Source organism: Scyliorhinus torazame, chromosome 5 (genome assembly GCF_047496885.1).
Source record: "Scyliorhinus torazame isolate Kashiwa2021f chromosome 5, sScyTor2.1, whole genome shotgun sequence".
Classification (NCBI taxonomy): Eukaryota; Metazoa; Chordata; class Chondrichthyes; order Carcharhiniformes; family Scyliorhinidae; genus Scyliorhinus; species Scyliorhinus torazame.
In genome coordinates this window covers 154,606,286-154,625,995 of record NC_092711.1, presented here as the reverse complement: position 1 = coordinate 154,625,995, position 19,710 = coordinate 154,606,286, and the positions used below count along the sequence as shown (strand labels likewise).

The window sequence follows — 19,710 nt, the reverse complement described above, 5'->3', positions numbered from 1 at the left end:
GGACGATGTGTGAATTGGAGGTGGTGGTTTTCATGTACACCTCTTACTTTGGGGAAGTTGGGGGTTTGAGATTCTGTCAAAGTTATTGTTCAAGTTGTCGTTGTATAAAATTTGTCTCCTTTACCTCCTGCCTCTCCACTTCTATTTGTCCCCCTCTGCTCCAAAAGTGTCCAGAGTCTAGTGTAGGCCCACTGACCCAGGGTGACCGGCCGCCATCTTGGTAGAAACAAAGTAGAAACTTGGTAGAAATGGCGCATGTGCGGCCATTTTGGTGAGGGAACAGGAAGTGGAGGCTTCAGGGTCAAGGTGACCAGGAGAAAAATCATTCTGAACCCTGGACCAGCTCTACCCTCCCATCCAATAATTTTAATATTCAAACATATTTTTCTGTTGATATTTTTGAAATACTCTCGTACTGCCCACTGCAAAGCCTTCATTGAACTATCTGTATCACAATGGCAGTTGAGCAAAACTCAGTGAGTTCCAGGATCTGCCTGAAAAGGCAGCGATACGATTCACTAATTAATTTTAAAAGAGAGGTGGATAGTTACCTGAGTATGAGAAGGTGCAAGGCGAGGGACATGAATCTGGACTGAGGGACTGAACAAGTCCATTCTTTCTAAAAGTCAGCACAGGAAAGATGGGCTGAACAACCCCCATCGCCCCCTCTTGTGCAATGCATCTCTACGATTCTCGGAACCTGAATGGAACCAAAATAACATCCGAAATCGTTATTGGTCATTTTACTAAATGTAAAGAGTACACTGTCCATCAAGAGCAACTTAAGAGCAGAATAAACAGGAGCAGTTGGAGGACATAGAGCCTGCTCCACTTTTTCTTCTTGTCGCCATTTTCCTTCTTTCCCTCTGTATCCAATAATCTCTTGAATTCAGTCTTGAATATACTCAGCGACTGAGCATCCACAGCCTTCAAGGGTGTAGAATTCCAATTCACAAACTTGAATGAAGAAACGCCGCATCTTATTCACATATCGCCACTAACATCTCAAGATGTTTTACCGGAGGATAGGCAGTCAGGGATTCCTACAAATAGTTGTTTGTGGTTCATTGCAGTTCCTTGACAAGGTATCGGCTTTATTCTGAGTGTTGTGAAGGCTGAGCTGACTTTGCTGGTACGCCTGCTTTCCAGAGATGATCAGACAAGAGTAATGCTGCTGGGCTCAACGCTTTTTCATCAACAATGATTCAGCCTCTGCAGGAAATTGAGAAAAGAGGCAGCATCGCTCTTCGGCCACACAGGATAGTACTGGTTAGATTCAATATCTTTATCCAGAGGGTGTGGAACTTGCTGCCACAGGGACTGGTTGAGGAAAACAGCATGAATGCACTTAGCAAGTTGCAGACACAAGAGAGAAAGGAATAGAAAGACCTACAGACAGAGAGAAGTGGTAGGCTCATGGGGAATATATACACTGACACTGGATACAATGACCTGTTTTTGTGCTGTCCATTGAGTTTCATTCTACTTTGATTCTTTTTACAGGGTATGGAATGGAAAGACTTACAGGCAGCAAACTCAAGGTTTGAGAGCCTTTTGATTTGTCAGGATATGAATATCATCGGCCCCTGAATGTGGAAGGAGAAATGTTTGTCTTCTATCTCTGGGAAGGTCAGTGTGACTGGAAAAAGCACCGAGACACATACATACGCAAGTGAATGTGTTCCAGTGAGCTGACTGTGAAAAGAGCCTTAACCAGTTACACAGCCTGAAAAAACATCACATCATTCACAGCAGCGAGAAACTGTACACGATGTTCTGTGTGTGAATGAGGCTCCAATCTGGACAGACACAAGGTCATCGGCACCATGGAGAAACGGTGGAAATGTGGAGACTGTGGGAAGGGGTTCAAATCTCCATCCCTGCCGGAAGCTCATCAACGCAGTCACACTGGGGAGAGACCATTCACCTACTCCCTGTGTGGAAAGGGATTTACTCAGTCAGCACACCTTATGAAATATCAACTTGTGCACAGTAATAAGAGATCTTTTAACTGTTCTGACTGTGAGAAGAGCTTCAAAAGTGAAATGGATCTGCTGAGACACCAGCGAGTTCACACCGGAAAGAGGCCATTCACCTGCTCCGAGTGTGGGAAGGGATTCACTCAGTCAGCCAACCTGTTCACACATCAGCAAGTTCACCCTGGGGAGAGGCTGTTCCCTTGCTCTGTGTGTGGGGAAAGATTTAATCATTGATCTAACCTGCAGAGACACCAGACAGTTCACACTGGAGAGAGGTCGTTCACCTGCTCCAAGTGTGGGAAGAGATTCCTTCACTTATGGAACCTTGCTACACATCAACTTGTTCAGTGATCATAAGAACTAGGAGCAGTAGTCGGCCATCTGGCCCCTCGAGCCTGCTCCGCCATTCAATGAGATCATGGCTGATCTTTTGTGGACTCAGCTCCAATTTCCAGCCCGAACACCATAACCCTTAATCCCTTTATTCTTCAAAAAACTATCTATCAGAAAACTTTTAAATGTTCTGACTGTGAGAAGAGCTATAAAACTACATCTGATCTGCTGAAACACCAACGCACTCACACTGGGGAGAGGCCGTTTATCTGCTCTGTGTGTGTGGAAGAGATTCACTTGGTCATCCCACATGCTGAGACACCAGAGACTTCACGAGTGACTGCAGGGGTTGGATTCTGCTGTTATTGCTGCTGTTAATCACATCCAGGACTGAACCATGTTCATTCTGACAGCTGGAGTTTGTTTCTGTTGATAATAATCCCTGATACCAGTTGGAGTTTAATATTTTGATATTTGTCAAATGAATTAATGTTTCAGACACACACTTTGTTGGGTCCTTAATTTCTCCAGGATAAGAGGCAACTAATTTGTGTCCTGTCACAGACTGCTCCATTTTTGGGACTTTTCTCCTTTCTAACTCTTAGGTTATTTCAATTCTCATTACTTCCTTGGGTTTGGGGGTGAGACCCACACTGACACAAAATACTGTGTTTTCTGTATTGGACAATTACATTAAAATCTGGAACACATGTAGATAGGGATTGGTGTCTCCATATCATGTGTATAAAGTATTGATGTTCTCTAGTTATGCTCTTCCCCACATTCTCTCCATATCCTCTCTCACAAAACCTTCCATTATTTTAAAGATTTCTATTAGGTTATCCCCTCTGCCTTCATTTCGAAGGAGAGAGGAGACCCAGCCTGTCAATCCTTTCCTGATACTTTATATGTACCTACACATTTCTGGTTTCACCATTATAAATCTTCTTTGCACCCTCTTCAGTGCCTCGGTATCATTTTATAATATTGTGACCAGAACAGCATGCAGTGATCGGCGAGATACTTGATCCAGGAGTCACAGATAACCCCAAAAATGGGACCAAGCCAATATGTGATTTTACGCTGGTTTATTGAGAAACAAGAGTTTAAAAATGATACATAATGGACACAAAAAAATCATACAGCCTGAGAATGATTTCCCAGTCCCAGAGGACAGACGGATGATGCAGAATGAGTACTGGTCTCCATTACTAGTGGCTGCAGTCTCCTCTGGATGGTTCACTGCTGTGAGCCAGTGTGGGTGTTGGGTGAAGCCAGTCTGGACCTTTTTATTAATCTCTTCCTGTTTTAACCTTTACACAGACAAATGGTTTGCGGATGGATCCTGAGATCCAATCATATCAGGATTAGAAATGTCAATTTAAGAGCCTGTGTTGGAGACCAGTCCTGGGCAGAAAGAACAGGTCTGTCCTGTGTTTGTCACCCAGCAAGCTGCTGTGGAAGATTTCTTCACAGGCGAGAAAGGAAGTGAGCTATTCCTATAATATTCAATAAATGCCTTCATGTTTTACCATTTATTTCTTACAAATCTTCTCGTCTTGAGAAGTGAATATCCTTATTGACTTCTCTCAACTGATTTCTGATCAACCCACCTATTTCTACACTACAAGCTTGTTTTCATAATGTCTTGATTACATCGATAACACATTTCGATAACATACTAAAACTGCTAAAGTTATCAGAATCAGCAACACAAATGCTTGAGCTGCCGCCAAGAATAAAAGTAAAAACCTTTCCAGTAAAATGTGATAACTGTTCACTTAGATTCATCTTTCCCAGCTGCAGAGCATCTCACACCATTCCAAATTATTGGCATGTTGAAAATACATCAGCTTCAAACAGAAGTTCATGCACGGACTTTAAAGATTCTCCAGCTCTCTGTTCACCTACCTCCACCTTGTGGATATTTTCTGAATCCAGATTCTAGATCCCTTTTCACTCCCACTGACAGATACAAGTGTGTATAATTATATTCTGATTGTTTTAAAGTCAGTTTTTCAGTGGAGTATGTGTCAATATCATAATGAATTAAAATGTTGTCTCATTCTACTGACCACATTAATCACTCGATGTTCTGTTATCGAATAGCTGAGTATGTCTGGGACCCGTTCTTCAGTGCAGCTTCCAGCTTCACCATGCATTTCCACATCAGCACACCCACACTGGTATCCCAGTATCAGGCTCCATGTGCCATAAACGTCACTCTTGGACTTTCAGGTGATCTCACCGAAAAATCTGGCGGGGGGATCTCTGTTGGAGGATCTGTACTTCTCTCTCCCTGCATGGCTCCAATGCCTCAGTCAATGGCCAATCAATTCAGTTTATCTTTTAAAGTTAAGAGGCAGGGACATATTTATCTCCAAGAGAAAGTTATCAATTTATTTGTCTGATCTACACTGATTTTCACGAGAATGTACATCGATATAACATCGTTCTATTCTATTGAACTCTCCCCAGGGTGAGTTATCCCATTTCCCATTGGGTGATGTGATTTTCTCTATATCTTATTCTAAGTGGGCCATCCTATTAATTATTATCAGTCTCATTCAGGAGTCCTGGAGAAACTTTACTGTCCAATAGTAATTGCATTCACACAATATTGTCTTTGTATATCAGAGACACAAGTATTTGAAATCAGTTTGGCGATAACTCCCATATCTCCCGTTCTCAAACACATGTTTTGAAAGATAAGAAATGGGATAAAGCCAAATCTTTAAAAGGCAAATTGTCACCGTGCTGTCAGTGGAAAGGGTTAACTTCTCGGTTTGTTTGCAAAGGGATTGGTTGCAAACATTCCCAACTGTGCCCAATTGTGCTGACTTTAGGTGACTTTCCTTTTCAGATCAATGAACCAAATGCTGTCTGTGCGGAGTCCGCACGTTCTCACCGTGTCTGCGTGGGTTTCCTCTGGGTGCTCCGATTTCCTCCCACAGTCCAAAGATGTGTGGGTTAGGCGGATTGGCCATGCTAAATTGCCCTTAGTGTCCAAAAAGATTAAGTGGGGGTTACTCGGTTATGGATTACGGGGATAGGGTAGAGACGTGGGCTTGAGTAGGGTGCTCTTTGTAAGGGCCGGTGCAGACTCGGTGGGCTGAATGGCCTCCTGCACGGTAGATTCTATAGTTTTTAGTCCAGTAATTATAAACATATATCTGTCTGGCAGCCTGCATTTAAATTTTCATGTTTCTGTGTCTAGAACAGGAAGCAGTGAGCAGGGATCTGTCACTCAGCCTGAATCAGCACCTTCAGGAGAATTGGGAGGGTGAATATTAGATACAGCAGAGTGAGAATGGAGGGAGAGTGTGTGGGATGGAGATTTACAGCTTTTGGGGAATTAGAGAGGAAAGAATGTTCCAGAGAAACTAGAATTGTCTGTTCTGAATCTCTATCCTGCACTGACAGTGATGTCTTTTGTAAATTGTTTTTCCAGGATATTAGAAGAGGAGGAATTACAGACAGAAATTTCAAATGTGTCTCGATCTGATAGATTCACTCGTTTCCTTGAGACCGGAATATCATCGGCCTTTGAATCTGGAAGGAGAAATGTTTTCTGTTCTGTCGGCTTCAAAAGATTTTAATCATCAGTGTGACTGGAAAAGCACCAAGACACACACACCCGAGTGAGAGTGTTCCAGAGCGCTGACTGTGGAAAGAGCTTTTACTAATTAAAAAGCAGAAGAAATTTATCACATCCTTCACAGCGGGGAGAGACCATACATGTGCTCTGTGTGTGGATGACATTTGAACTGATTGTCCAACCCGCAGAGTCACAAATGCACCCACACCATGAAGAAACCGTAGAATGTGGTGGCTGTGAAGGGATTCAGATCTCCATGTGTGCTGGAAATGCATCGTCGCACCTCGAAGCTGAGAACGACATCTGACCAACATTTCCCCTGGAGACGTCTGAGACAGTGGAACGCAATCAGCAGTCACAAACCTGAAGAGGAGAAGGGAATCCCAAAAGATGCTTTTTTGGACTAGGAGAGCAGGTTTTAGTCTGCAGCTGCTCCACCAGCGAGAAGAGGGTCCCTGTAACTGTGTTGTCTGAAACTGGCCCTGTCTCCCACATTGTGCAAACTGAAGATCAGCGAGTGTGAAGACAACACAGATCAGTTGTTAGAGACATCCATCAATGTGCCAGTACTGTGTGTGCTAGAACTACCTCAGGATGAACCACCATCCATACTACCCGATCATGTGACTGCGACTTCTGGTCAATCTGCAGAAACCGAGATTGCTGAAGAACCCCTTGCTGCTCCTAATCTTCTGCAAAAGAGACGACAACACCTTCCAGGGGAGAGACATCTTCTGAAGACCCGGGGAGGACATCCAAGATCAAGAAGAACCAAATCCCTTAAATGAGCAGGCAACCAGTGCAGAATAGACACCCGCCCGATTGTCTTTCCTCTTGACTGTATAATTCTTTGCCTGTTTTTGTGTATATGTTTTGATCATGATGTAAATGTAGTTTTTTTGATTGGATTTGATTTATTATTGTCACGTGTATTAGGATACAGTAAAAAGTATTGTTTCTTGCATGCAGTACAAACAATGCATACCGTAAATAGGGAAGGAAGGAGAGACTGCAGAATATAATGTTATGTTGTAGCAAGGTGTAGAGAAAAGATCAACTTAATACAGTGATTGAGGCTTTCTTAACCCGGCCGAATTTTAACGGGGTCGGTTCTATTCGGTTTTGTCCCGGGTGCTCAGAGGTTCACTGAAGAGGCCACATTTTAGGGCAGCCCGATTTCGTGTAGCAGCAAACACCAAAAGGTTCAGAAGTGTAAATAGCATGTGGGATCAGCCAAACATGACCTCCGAAAAAGAGGAAAGAGAAAGGGAAGTGGAATGAGTCGGGTTATGGGATCAATACATTCTGCATCCCACAACCAAACTGTGGAGCAGCTCCCTCAATAAGTTCACAGCTGATCTGATTGTAACCTCAACTCCTCACTCCCAGCAACCCCCCAATAACCTTTCACTCCCTTGCTTCTCAAGAATCTATCCAGCACTGCCTTCAAAATGGTCAAATCTCACCAGCTGATTATGGGAGGGGGTGGTGCGGATTGCAATTGTGTAAGGGAGCCAAGGTTGGATAGGTTCAACCTTAATTTTCACAGTAACTTCATTGCAACGTTAATGTAAGCCTACTTGTGACACTAATAAGACACAGGTGCTGAATTAGGCCACTCGGCCCATCGAGTCTGCTCCGCCATTCAATCATGGCTGATATTTTCTCATCCCCATTCTCCTGCCTTCTCCCCATAACCTCTGATCCCCTTAATAATCAAGAATCTATCTATCTCTGTCTTAAAGACACTCAGTGATTTGGCCTTGATCGATAATGTCCAATTAAATCCGTTACCTTGATGGTGGGGCTTGTCGCTACGGGCCATGTCTTTGGTGTCCGAGGCACGTGGGCCTTCCCAAATGAGGAAAGCTCAAATGGGGCAAAGAGTTGCACAGATTTACCACCCTCTGGCTGAAAGAATTCCTCCTCACATTTGTTTTAAAGGATCCTCCCTTTAGTCTGAGTGTGTCTTCTGGTTCCAGTTTTTCCTACAAGTGGAAACATCCTCCCCATGTCCACTCTATCCAGGCCTCGCAGTATCCTGTAAGATTCAATAAGATCCCCCCCTGATCCTTCTAAACTCCAACGAGTACAGACCCAGAGTCCTCAACCGTTCCTCATACGACAAATAAAAGGGTTGAGCAAGTTTAATGGGCCAAATGGTCGACTGCAGCTCCTATTTGTTATGATCTCTGTGTCCAGGACAGGAAGCAGTGAGCAGGGATCTGTCAATCAGCCTGAATCAGCACCTTCAGGAGAATTGGGAGGGTGAATATTAGATACAGTGAATGGAGGGAGTGTGTGTGGGATGGAGATTTACAGCTTTTGGGGAATAAGGGAGGGAATAATGTTCCAGAGAAATTAGAACTGTCTGTTCCAGAGAAACTAGAACTGTCTGTTCTGAGTTTCTATCCTGTATTTGCAGTGATGTATTTTGTAAATTGTTTTTCCAGGATATTAGAAAAGGAGGTATTACAGACAGAAATCCCAAACATCACATCTTGATCTGACAGTCACTTGATTCTTTGGGTCACACACACCCGAGTGAGAGTGTTCCAGAGCACTGACTGTGGAAAGAGCTTCAACCAGTTACAGAGCTTCACAGTGGGGAGGGACTGTACTGTGTGTGTGAGTAAGGCTTCAATTGTCTAACCCGGAGAGACACAAGGAGACCCAAAACATGGAGAAACAGTGGAAATGCCGGGACTGTGGGAAGGGATTCAAAGCCCCATCTGCACTGGAAGTTCATCGGCGCATTCACACTGGGAGAGGCCATTCAGCTGCTCTCAGTGTGGGAAGGGATTCAGACATTTATCCACCATGCGGAGACATCAGCCAGTTCACCCCGGGAAGTGAGCATTCACCTGCACTCAATGTGGGAAGGGATTCTGTGTTTCCTTGTACCTGCTGAGACACCAACAAGGTCACAAGTGATTACAGGGGTTGGATTCTGCTGTTATTGTTGCTACTCTCAATTACACCCAGAACAGCATTGTGTTCATTCTGTCAGTTGGTCAATGGGGAGGGTCGGAGGGTTTCGGTCTGCTGGACTGGCCGGTCTCACGACTTTGCCTCCAGTGGGCTGATGCTCTTGAGCCTTGTGGCAAATACTTGGCTTCAAATTTCACCAGGATCACAGAGTGAAAGGGTGTTTGGAAGGTAGATGACAGATAGTTCCTGTTTCTGTTTGGAACCCCAAAGCATGCAGTTCAGATAAAGATAGGCTTTGGTGGTTACATGGTTCTGTCTCAGAAGGAAACGGTCAAGCTATGAGGGGCAAGTTGATTGGGAACTTACAATAAAATGTGTAATGATACACAGGCAGTCGCATTTAAGGAATTATCACATATTTACATAAAATATAGATTCCTTTAAGAAACAAAAATCCAACAGGAAAAGTGACGCAACCGTGACTAACAAGAAAAATTAAAGATTCCAAGAGGCTCATTAATCGATTACAGATTTATTGCTTCACTGATTTATTGGTACCTTGAAGAATCAATGCAGTATAATTCTTTAAATTCAGTATACATACAGACAGAAAATAGAATATCCACAAGGCATAGTCATTGTTTCAGATAATAATATGAGAATTGCTGTACAGCAACTTAATGTGTCAGAATCTAACACGGTTTCTAGAAAAGTTGCATAAAAGCCCTCGTAATGAATAAACCATTGTTCTACAAATACATCTAGTAATGAAAAAGTATCGCAGCCTTAGCAACAGAAACATTTACAAAATGTAGCAAAGCCTTAGCGACAAACAAGGTTGATGCAGAACGCCTTATCTTCAGAGGATTGGTACACGTGGCGGGAGCATGTAGACATTTAATTAATTTGATAGACATTAATGAATCTTAAGTAATGACCAATGCCTGGATAACAAATCATGCTCCAAGTGACAAGAGAGTTATTTGAATAAATCAGGAAGCCTCAGCTGAGAATTTGAAACCAATAAGGGGTTAGACCATTGATAAGAATTTCTTTAAGAATAAAGTTTCATGACTAAAGTTTGTTCTGTATTCATGCTTTAAGAAATTCTTAACCATCTATTAATTTCCTAATATTGTCTTATGTTTTTGTGCAACTCTCTTTATTATGTTTTGATGTATTATTTCATCTGAATTTTGATTTATTTTTAAGTAAGAGAATCAAGGTGGATAATTAGCAATAAAGTTGCATTTTTGGACACCTCCAATCAACCAGATCTTGGGCTAATTTTTGAAGATAAAATAAGAGATCTCATCGCACATAGTTGCCAATATAAGTGGAACCCCGAGGATTGGAAACTTGTTTTAGAATTCAGGAAAGGAGGATCAAGAAACTCATAAAGAGAAAATTGAATATGAGAGCAAACTGGCGAGAAACATAAAAACTGACTGGAAAAGTTCCTGTAAAATATGAAAAGGGAAAGATTTGCAAAGACCATTGTGGGTCCATTCCAGGCAGAGACAGGAGAGTTTAAAATGAGGAATAAGGAAATGACAGAGAAACTAAACAATGTGTGTCTGTCTTCATGGAGGAGGATACAGAAATCGTCCCAAAAACACGAGAGAACCAAGAGACCAGTGAACACGAGGAACTGAAAGAGATTAGTATCAGTGAAAAAGTAGTACTGGAGAAATTAATGGGATTGAAAGTTAATAAATCCCCAAAGGCTGCTGCTCCACATCCCAGAGTGTTGAAAGAGGTGGCTGTAGTGATAGTGGATACATTGGTGATCATCTTTCAAAATTCTATAGATTCTGGAATGGTTCCTGCAGATTGGAAGGTGGTAAATGTAACCCCACTATTTAAGGAGGGAGAGAGAAAACGGAGAACCACAGACCCATTAACCTTACATCAGTCGGAGGGAAAATGCTACAATCTATTATGAAGGATGTGATAACATACAAATTAGGAGCAGGAGTAGGCCCCTCGAGCCTGCTCCACCATTTAATAAGTTGATCTGATTGTAACTTCAACTCCACATTCCCCCCGATAACCTTTCACCCCCTTGCTTATCAAGAATCTATTCAACTCAGTCTTCAAAATATTCAAAGACTCTGCTTCCACTGCCCTTTGAGGAAGAGAGTTCCAAAGACTCACAACCCTGAGAGAAAGAGGTTCTCTGCCTTAAATGGGCAAGTTGTTACTTTTAAAGCGACTCCAATTTCTAGATTCTCCCACAAGAGGAAACATCCTTTCCACATCCACCCTGTCAAGGCCCCTCAGGATCTGATACGGTTCAATCAAATCAATTCAATCCATCGGACACAAGCCCAGCCTGTCCAATCATTCCTCATAAGCCCAGCCTCCAATTCCAGGTATGAGTCCAGTAAACCTTCTCTGAACTGCTACCAACACATTGACATCATTTCTTAAATGAGAGCAATACTGTACACAGTGCTCCAGATGTGGACTCATCAATGTCCTGTATAACTGAAGCATAACCTCCCTTCTTTTGTATTCAATTCCCTTTTTGTGATTCATGCTCTTGGACACCCAGATCCCTCGGAGTCTCAGAGCTCTACAATCTCTTACTATTCAGATCAGAAACCTTTTTTTTTCTTCTGGCAACATGGCCATTCAGCCCATCGAGCCTGTGCCGCCATTCAATATGATCGTGGCTGATCATCCACTTTACGGTAGCACAGTGGTTAGCACAGTTGCTTCACAGCTCCTGGGTCCCACGTTCGATTCCCAGCTTGGGTCACTGTCTGTGCAGAGTTTGCACTTTCTCCCCGTGTGTGCGTGGGTTTCCTCCGGGTGCTCCGGTTTCCTCCCACAGTCCAAAGCTCACTGTCTCTTAATTAGAAAAACATAATTTATTAAACAAAGAAACAGAAATCTGCCAGTCGCTGCTTTAAACACTCCCAGTGTCTGAGCTTCCACAGCCCTCTGGGGTCGAGAATCCCAAAGATTCACAACCCTCGGAGTAAAGAAATGTCTCCTCCGAGACCCGTATTAAGTGACTTCTCCCTTAGTTTGAAATTGTGTCCCCTGGTTCCAGACTCTCCAACTCGGGGAAACATCTCACCTGCACCCACCCGGTCTATTCCTTTATGGATTTTGTAAGTTTCAATGAAATCCCCTCTCATTCCTTGAAACTCTAGAGAAAAGAGGCCTAGTTTCCCCAATCTCTCTTCAGGGGACAGTCCTGCCAAACCTGGAACAAGTCTGGTGAAACTTTGTTGCTGTTCCTCTGTGGCAATACCTTTCCTAAGGTAAGGGAAGTAAAACTGCACACATTACTCCAGCTGTGGTCTAAGCATTCCATAATGATCGATGTCAAGGCCATCGAATGGTATTCATTGAGGCACGTTGCCTGGTTCTTCTTTGGCACCGGTATGATAGTGGCCTTCTTGAAGCAGTGGGAATCTCAGAACGGAGTAGGGAGAGGTTGAGGATGTCCGCGAACACACCTGCCAGTTGGCCCGCGCAGGATCTGGGTGCGTGGCAGGGACTCCGTCAGGACCCGCCGCTTTCCGAGAGTTCACTTTCAAGAAGGCCAATCTGACTTTGTACGCTGTGACGGTGGGCATGGGTGTGCCCTAGGCTGCTGGGGCAGATGACAAAGGTTTGTTGGTTTCCTGCTCGAAATAAGCATAGAATGCTAGAGTTTGTCGGGAAGGGGTGCGCTGTTGCTAAAGATCCTACTCAGCTTAGCGCATTATGTTGTTTAAGCCTTGCCACAATCGATGAGAGTCCATGATTCTAGCTCAGTCTGGACAACTCTTCAGTTGTCTCTTGGCTTTGCAGAAGTCGTACCTAGATTTTATTTTGTATAGGTCAGGGTTGCCTGACTTGAACGCCTCAGACGTGGCCTTGAATCTCCCGATTAAACCATGGGTTCTGGTTGGGTAACGTACGAACTACCTTCTTTGACACACAATCTTCCACACACTTGCTGATGAAGTCTGTGATGGTGCTGGCATACTCGTTTAGGTTAGCTGCCAAGTTCTTGAATATGGACCAGTCGCACAGGAGCTCTTCTGTTGCCTCAGACCAGCATTTCTTAACCGGATTCTCCCGCTTAAGTTTCTGCTTGTACGCCGGGAGGAGCACCGTCTTGTGGTCCGATTTTCCGAAGTGCAGCCAGTGGATGGATCATCAGGCGCCCTTGATGTTTGTGTGGCAGTGGTCAAGGATGTTGGGGCCCCTGTTGGGACAGGAGAGGTGTTGGTGGAATTTTGGCAGTACACTCGAGGTTGGCCTGGTTGAAGTCTCCGGCCACGATGAACAAGGCCTCCGGGTATTCTGCTTCATTGTTATTTATAGCGGTGTACAATTCATCAAGCGGCGTCTTCACTTCCGCCTGGGGTGGGATGTAGATCGCCATGATGATGGAAGAAGTGAACTCCGTGGAAGGTAGTATGGACGGTACTTCAGTCGGGTATTCCAGGTCAGGGGAGCAGTAGTTCGCCAGGGTCGCCACATCCGAGCACCAGGAGTTGACGAGGAGACAAACCCCTCCACCCACTCCAGGTTCAGTCCTGGATGTAATTAACAGCAGGAATAACAGCAGAATCTAACCCAACATCACTTGTGAACCCTTTGGTGTCTCAGCATGTTGGACGACTGAGTGAATCCCTCCCCACAGTGAGAGCAGGTGAATGGCTTCTTTCCAGTGTGAACTTGCTGGTGTCTCCACAACGTGATTGATGTTTGAAATCTCTTTGTGCAGTGAGAGCAGCTGAACGGTCTCTCCTCAGTGTGAATGTGCTGGTGGGACATCAGTACCTGAGAGCTTTTAAACCCACTCCCACAGTCGGAGCATTTAAAGGATCTCTCATTGCTGTGAGTGACATTGTGGCTCAGCAAGTGATGACCGAGTGAATCTTTTCCCAGTCGGAGAGGTGAACGGGCTCTCCCCGGTGTGACTTCGCTCGTGTTTCATCAGGTTGGATGGGGATCTAAAGCTCTTTGTGCAGTGAGAGCAGCTGAACGGTCTCTCCTCAGAGTGAACGCGCTGGTGGGACATCAGTAGCTGAGAGCTTTTGAAACCCCGCCTGCAGTCAGGGCATTTAAAGGGCCTGCTCTTGGTGTGAGTGGCATTGTGTTTCAGCAGGCTGGATAATTGAGCGAATCCCATATCACACACAGAGCAGATGAATGGCCTCTCCCCGGTGTGAACTCGTTCGTGTCTCCGAAGGTTACCAATATCAGTGAATCCCTTATCACACACAGTGCAGTTGAATGGATAATCCCCGGTGTGTACTCGTTCGTGTTTCCGCAGGCTGGCATTGTCAGTGAATCCCTTTTCACACTGAATGCAGGTGAAAGGTCTCTCTCCAGTGTGAACTCGCTGGTGTCTCTGCAGGTGGGCTAACAGAGTGTATCCCTTCCCACAGTCAGAGCAGGTGAACGGCCTCTCCCCAGTGTGAACTCGTTCGTGTCTCCGCAGGTTGCCAATGTCATTGAATCTCTTTTCACACTGAGAACAGGTGAAAGGCCTCTCTCCAGTGTGAATTCGGTCGTGTTTCCGCAGGCTGCCAATTTGAGCGAATCCCTTTTCACACTGAGAGCAGGTGAAAGGACTCTTTCCAGTGTGAACTCGCTGGTGTGTCTGCAGCTGGGATAACCGAGGGAATACCTTCCCACAGTCAGAGCAGGTGAAAGGCCACTCCCCAGTGTGAACTCGCTGGTGTGTCTGCAGCTGGGATAACCGAATGAATCCCTTCCCACAGTCAGAGCAGGTGAACGGTCTCTCCGCAGTGTGAATTAGTTTGTGTCTCTGCAGGGCGCTATTGTGAGCGAATCCCTTTTCACACTGAGAGCAGGTGAAAGGCCTCTCTCCAGTGTGAACTCGCTGGTGTGTATGCAGGTTGCCAATTTGAGTGAATCCCTTTTCACACTGAGAGCAGGTGAAAGGCCTCTCCCCAGTGTGAACTCGCTGGTGTGTCTGCAGCTGGGATAACTGAGGGAATCCCTTCCCACAGTCAGAGCAGGTGAACGGTCTCTCCGCAGTGTGAATTAGTTCGTGTCTCTGCAGGGTGCCAATGTGAGCGAATCCCTTTTCACACCAAGAGCAGGTGAAAGGCCGCTCGCCAGTGTGACTGCGTTGATGCGTTGCCAGCTTGTGTGGGGCTCTAAATCCCCTCCCACAATCCTCACATTTCCATGGTTTCACCATGATCCGGGTGATCTTACGTCTCACCGCGTTTGACGATCAGTTGAAGCCTTGTCCACACACAGAACACCCACACAGTCTCTCCCTGCTGTGAATGGTGTAGTATGTTTTCAGGCTGTGTCACTGGTTGAAGCTCTTTCCACAGTCAGTGCTCTATAACAGTCTCACACGGGTGTGTGTCTCAGTGCTTTTCCAGACACACTGTTGTTTAAAATCTCGTGAAGCAGACAGAATAGACAAACATTTCTCCTTCTAGATTCTCAGGCCGAAGATCCCAAGAATTGAGTGACTCAATCAGTTCTTGATGTGATATTTAGTTTGAGATATCGGCCTCAAACTCCTCTCGATCGAACTGCCTGCAAACAGATTTTACAATATCAGTACAGGATAGAAATTCAGAACAAACAATTCTCGTTTCTATCAAACATTCTTTCCTCTCTCTTTCCCTGAAATGCTCGAAATCTCAATCCCACACACTCTCCCTCCATTCTCACTCTGCTGGATCTAATATTCACCCTCCCAATTCTCCTGAAGGTACTGATTCAGGCTGATTGACAGATCCAAGCTCACTGTTTCCTCCAGACCTGAAAATCTTCATGCAGGCTGCCAGACAGATATATATCTATATTACTGGATGGAAAATGTGTGTAATATACAGATTGTATTCACTTACTTTCCCTCCCAATTTTCCTGAAGGTGCTGATCAACAAATCTAAACTCACTAAAACCTGCACAAGAGTAGAGAATCTCCATATAAGTACATTTACTGATTAGAGATAGGGAAATTCTGAGGAAGAATTTTATTTAGTCATGGAGTGGTCATGACAGGGAACTCACTACCCACAAGGGTTGTGGAAGTCCAGATGATCGATAATTTAAAATAAAATAGGATGGTTACTTGAAGAAAATAAACTTGCAGGTGAACAGGGATATCGAGGGGGAATGGGACTGACTGGATTGCTGTACAGAGAGTCAGCATTGACTCGAGTTCCCAAATGGATTCTGAAGTGCTGCAGTGACTGTATGACTGGAAATATATGATGTAGGTACAGTACTATGATACAAAACTAGAAATAATAATGGATGTATTTTATCACAGAACCATCAAAAATATATATAATACATACCATATAACACTAGACATATTTCTGTCCGATATTACATTTTTAAAAATTAATTTACGGGATGTGGACAATGCTGGTCAGGCCAGCATTTATTGCCCATCCCCAGTTGCCCTTCCGAAGTAGGGGTGAGCTGCCTTCTTGAACTGCTGCAGTCCTTGAGGTGTAGGTACATCCCCTGTGCTGTTTTTCTTTTTCATTTGTTTTTTTATAAATTTAGAGTACCTAATTCATTTTTTACACTTATGGGGCAATTTAGCGTCACCAATCCAGCTACCCTGCACATCTTTGGGTTGTGGGAGTGAACGCAAGCAAACACGGGGAGAATGTGCAAACTCCACACGGACAGTGACCCAGAGCCGGGATGGAGCCTCGGACCTCGGAGCCGTGAGGCAGCAGCGCTAACCACTGCTCCACCATGCTGCCCTACATCCCCTGTGCTGTTAGGGAGGGAATTCCAGGATGTTGCCCCAGGGACAGTGAAGGAACGGCAATATATTTCCAAGTCAAGGTGGTGAGTAACTTGGAGGAGAACCTCCAGGTGGTGGGCTTCCCAGGTTTCTGCTGCTCTTGTCCTTCCAGATATTGGTGGTTGGGGGTTTGGAAGGTGCTGTCTGAGGAACCTTTCGGAGTTACTGTAGTGTATCTTGTAAATGGTATACACGGCTGCTACTGTTTGTCGGTGGTGGAAGGTTTGAATGTTTGTGGAAGGCGATGCAGTCAATCAGGCTGCTTTGTCTGGATAGAGTCGAGCTTCTTGTGTGTTGTTGGAGCTGCACTCATCCAGCAAAGTGGAGTGTATTCCATTACACTCCTGACTTGTGCTTGTAGATGTCTGGTGGACAGGCTTTGGGGCATCAGGAGGCATGGGGAAGGGCAATTATGATGCCATTAGACATGACTTGGGGGGGGGGGGGGGGAGATAGGTTGGAGAAATAGGCTGCAAGTGTTAGGCACACTGGATATGTGAAGCTTGTTCAAGGAACAGCTACTGCGTGTTCTTGATAAGTACGTACCGGTCAGGCAGGGAGGAAGGCGTCGAGCGAGGGAACCGTGGTTTACCAAAGAAGTGGAATCTCTTGTTAAGAGGAAGAAGGAGGCCTATGTGAAGATGAGGTGTGAAGTTTCAGTTGGGGCGCTTGATAGTTACAAGGTAGCGAGGAAGGATCTACCGAGAGATCTACGATGAGCAAGGAGACATGAGAAGTATTTGGCAGGTAGGATCAAGGAAAACCCAAAAGCTTTCTATAGGTATGTCAGGAATAAAAGAAAGACTGGGGTAAGAGTAGGGCCAGTCAAGGACAGGGATGGGAAGTTGTGTGTGGAGTCTAAAGAGATAGGCGAGATACTAAATGAATATTTTTCGTCAGTATTCACTCAGGAAAAAGAGAATGTTGTGGAGGAGAATGCTGAGACCCAGGCTATTAGAATAGATGGCATTGAGGTACGTAGGGAAGAGGTGTTGGCAATTCTGGACAGGCTGAAAATAGATAAGTCCCGGGGCCTGATGGGATTTATCCTAGGATTCTCTGGGAAGCCAGGGAAGAGATTGCTGAGCCTTTGGCTTTGATTTTTATGTCATCATTGGCTACAGGAATAGTGCCAGAGGACTGGAGGATAGCAAATGTGGTTCCTTTGTTCAAGAAGGGGAGTAGAGACAACCCCTGCAACTATAGACCGGTGAGCCTCACGTCTGTTGTGGGTAAAGTCTTGGAGGGGATTTTAAGAGACAAGATTTATAATCATCTAGATAGTAATAATATGATTAGGGATAGTCAGCATGGCTTTGTGAAAGGTAGGTCATGCCTCACAAACCTTATCGAGTTCTTTGAGAAGGTGACTGAACAGGTAGACGAGGGTAGAGCAGTTGATGTGGTGTATGTGGATTTCAGTAAAGCGTTTGATAAGGTTCCCCACGGTAGGCTATTGCAGAAAATACGGAGGCTGGGGATTGAGGGTGATTTAGAGATGTGGATCAGAAATTGGCTATCTGAAAGAAGACAGAGGGTGGTGGTTGATGGGAAATGTTCAGAATGGATTTCAGTTACAAGTGGCGTACCACAAGGATCTGTTCTGGGGCCGTTGCTGTTTGTAATTTTTATAAATGACCTAGAGGAGGGCGCAGAAGGGTGGGTGAGTAATTTTGCAGACGACACTAAAGTCGGTGGTGTTGTCGACAGGGCGGAAGGATGTTGCAGGTTACAGAGGGACATAGATAAGCTGCAGAGCTGGGCTGAGAGGTGGCAAATGGAGTTTAATGTAGAGAAGTGTGAGGTGATTCACTTTGGAAGGAATAACAGGAATGCGGAATATTTGGCTAATGGTAAAGTTCTTGGAAGTGTGGATGAGCAGAGGGATCTCGGTGTCCATGTACATAGATCCCTGAAAGTTGGCACCCAGGTTGATAGGGTTGTGAAGACAGCCTATGGAGTGTTGGTCTTTATTGGTAGAGGGATTGAGTTCCGGAGTCATGAGGTCACGTTGCAGCTGTACAAAACTCTGGTACGGCTGCATTTGGAGTATTGCGTACAGTTCTGGTCACCTCATTATAGGAAGAATGTGGAAGCTTTGGAGCGGGTGCAGAGGAGATTTACCAGGATGTTGCCTGGTATGGAGGGAAAATCTTATGAGGAAAGGCTGATGGACTTGAGGTTATTTTCGTTAAGAGCGAAGAAGGTTAAGAGGAGTCTTAATAGAGGCATACAAAATGATCAGGGGGTTAGATAGGGTGGACAGTGAGAGCCTTCTCCCGCGGATCCAGAAACATCACCATTTCTCACCTTATGATGGAAGGGAGATCATTGATGAAGCAGCTGAAGATGGTTGGGCCTAGGATACTGCCCTGAGGAACTCCTGCAGTGATGTCCTGGAGCTGAGATGACTGACCTCCAATCACCACAACCATCTTCCTTTGTGCCAGGTATAAATCCAACCAGTGAAGAGTTATCCCCTGATTCCCATTGACTCCAGTTTAGCTAGGGCTCCTTGATGCCCTACTCAGTCAAATGCTGCCTTGATGTCAAGGGGAGTCACTTTCACCTCATTTCTGGCATTCAGCTCTTTCGTCCAAGTTTGAACCAAGGCTGTAATGAGGTCAGGAGCTGAGTGACCCTGGCGGAACCCAAACTGAGCTTCCTGGAGCAGGTTATTGCAGAATAAGTGCCACTTAATAGGACCCTTGATGACCCCTTCCATTACTTTGCTGATGATGGAGAGTATTTATACAGAGAAGTAATTGGCTGAGTTGGATTTAGCCTGTTTACTGACCCCTTAAATGTCAGCCATTTCCTGGGGAAACCAGCCCTTTAATTGTGAACATTAGGAAAGAGATCGTCCTTTTAGCCAGACAAATAAATGTGTCAAGCTGAGGGGGCAAAGGATGTCAATGTCTTTGAGAGAGAGAGCGAGACCTGGACCAACCTTTCCAGAGTCTGCACCCTCCCTGGATTCACTTCCTTTCCCTTCAGTTGCTGCAAGTCACCAATTGAAGGTCAGAATGAGAAAAGAAATGGAAAGGAGGAGGAAATAAAGTGTTTTACTCACAGATGTTGGAGACAGGAGTCTGTG

At 44.9% G+C, this 19,710-nt stretch overlaps 1 protein-coding gene across 1 annotated transcript; it reads right to left on the bottom strand.

The window, feature by feature from the left end:
- Positions 1-9,357: 9,357 nt before the first annotated feature.
- LOC140420162 (uncharacterized) lies at positions 9,358-19,710 on the bottom strand. The gene is made up of 2 exons (XM_072504183.1): positions 19,687-19,710; positions 9,358-15,378 (listed from the first exon to the last, which is right to left on the bottom strand). The coding sequence occupies exon 2, from the start codon at positions 15,023-15,025 to the stop codon at positions 13,682-13,684; it is 1,344 nt and encodes a 447-aa protein (XP_072360284.1). The 5' UTR covers positions 15,026-15,378; positions 19,687-19,710; the 3' UTR covers positions 9,358-13,681.

Excerpts from the sequence above, each read along its gene's own strand:
- LOC140420162 (XM_072504183.1), bottom strand. The coding sequence starts at position 15,025 with ATGGTGAAACCATGGAAATGTGAGGATTGTGGGAGGGGATTTAGAGCC.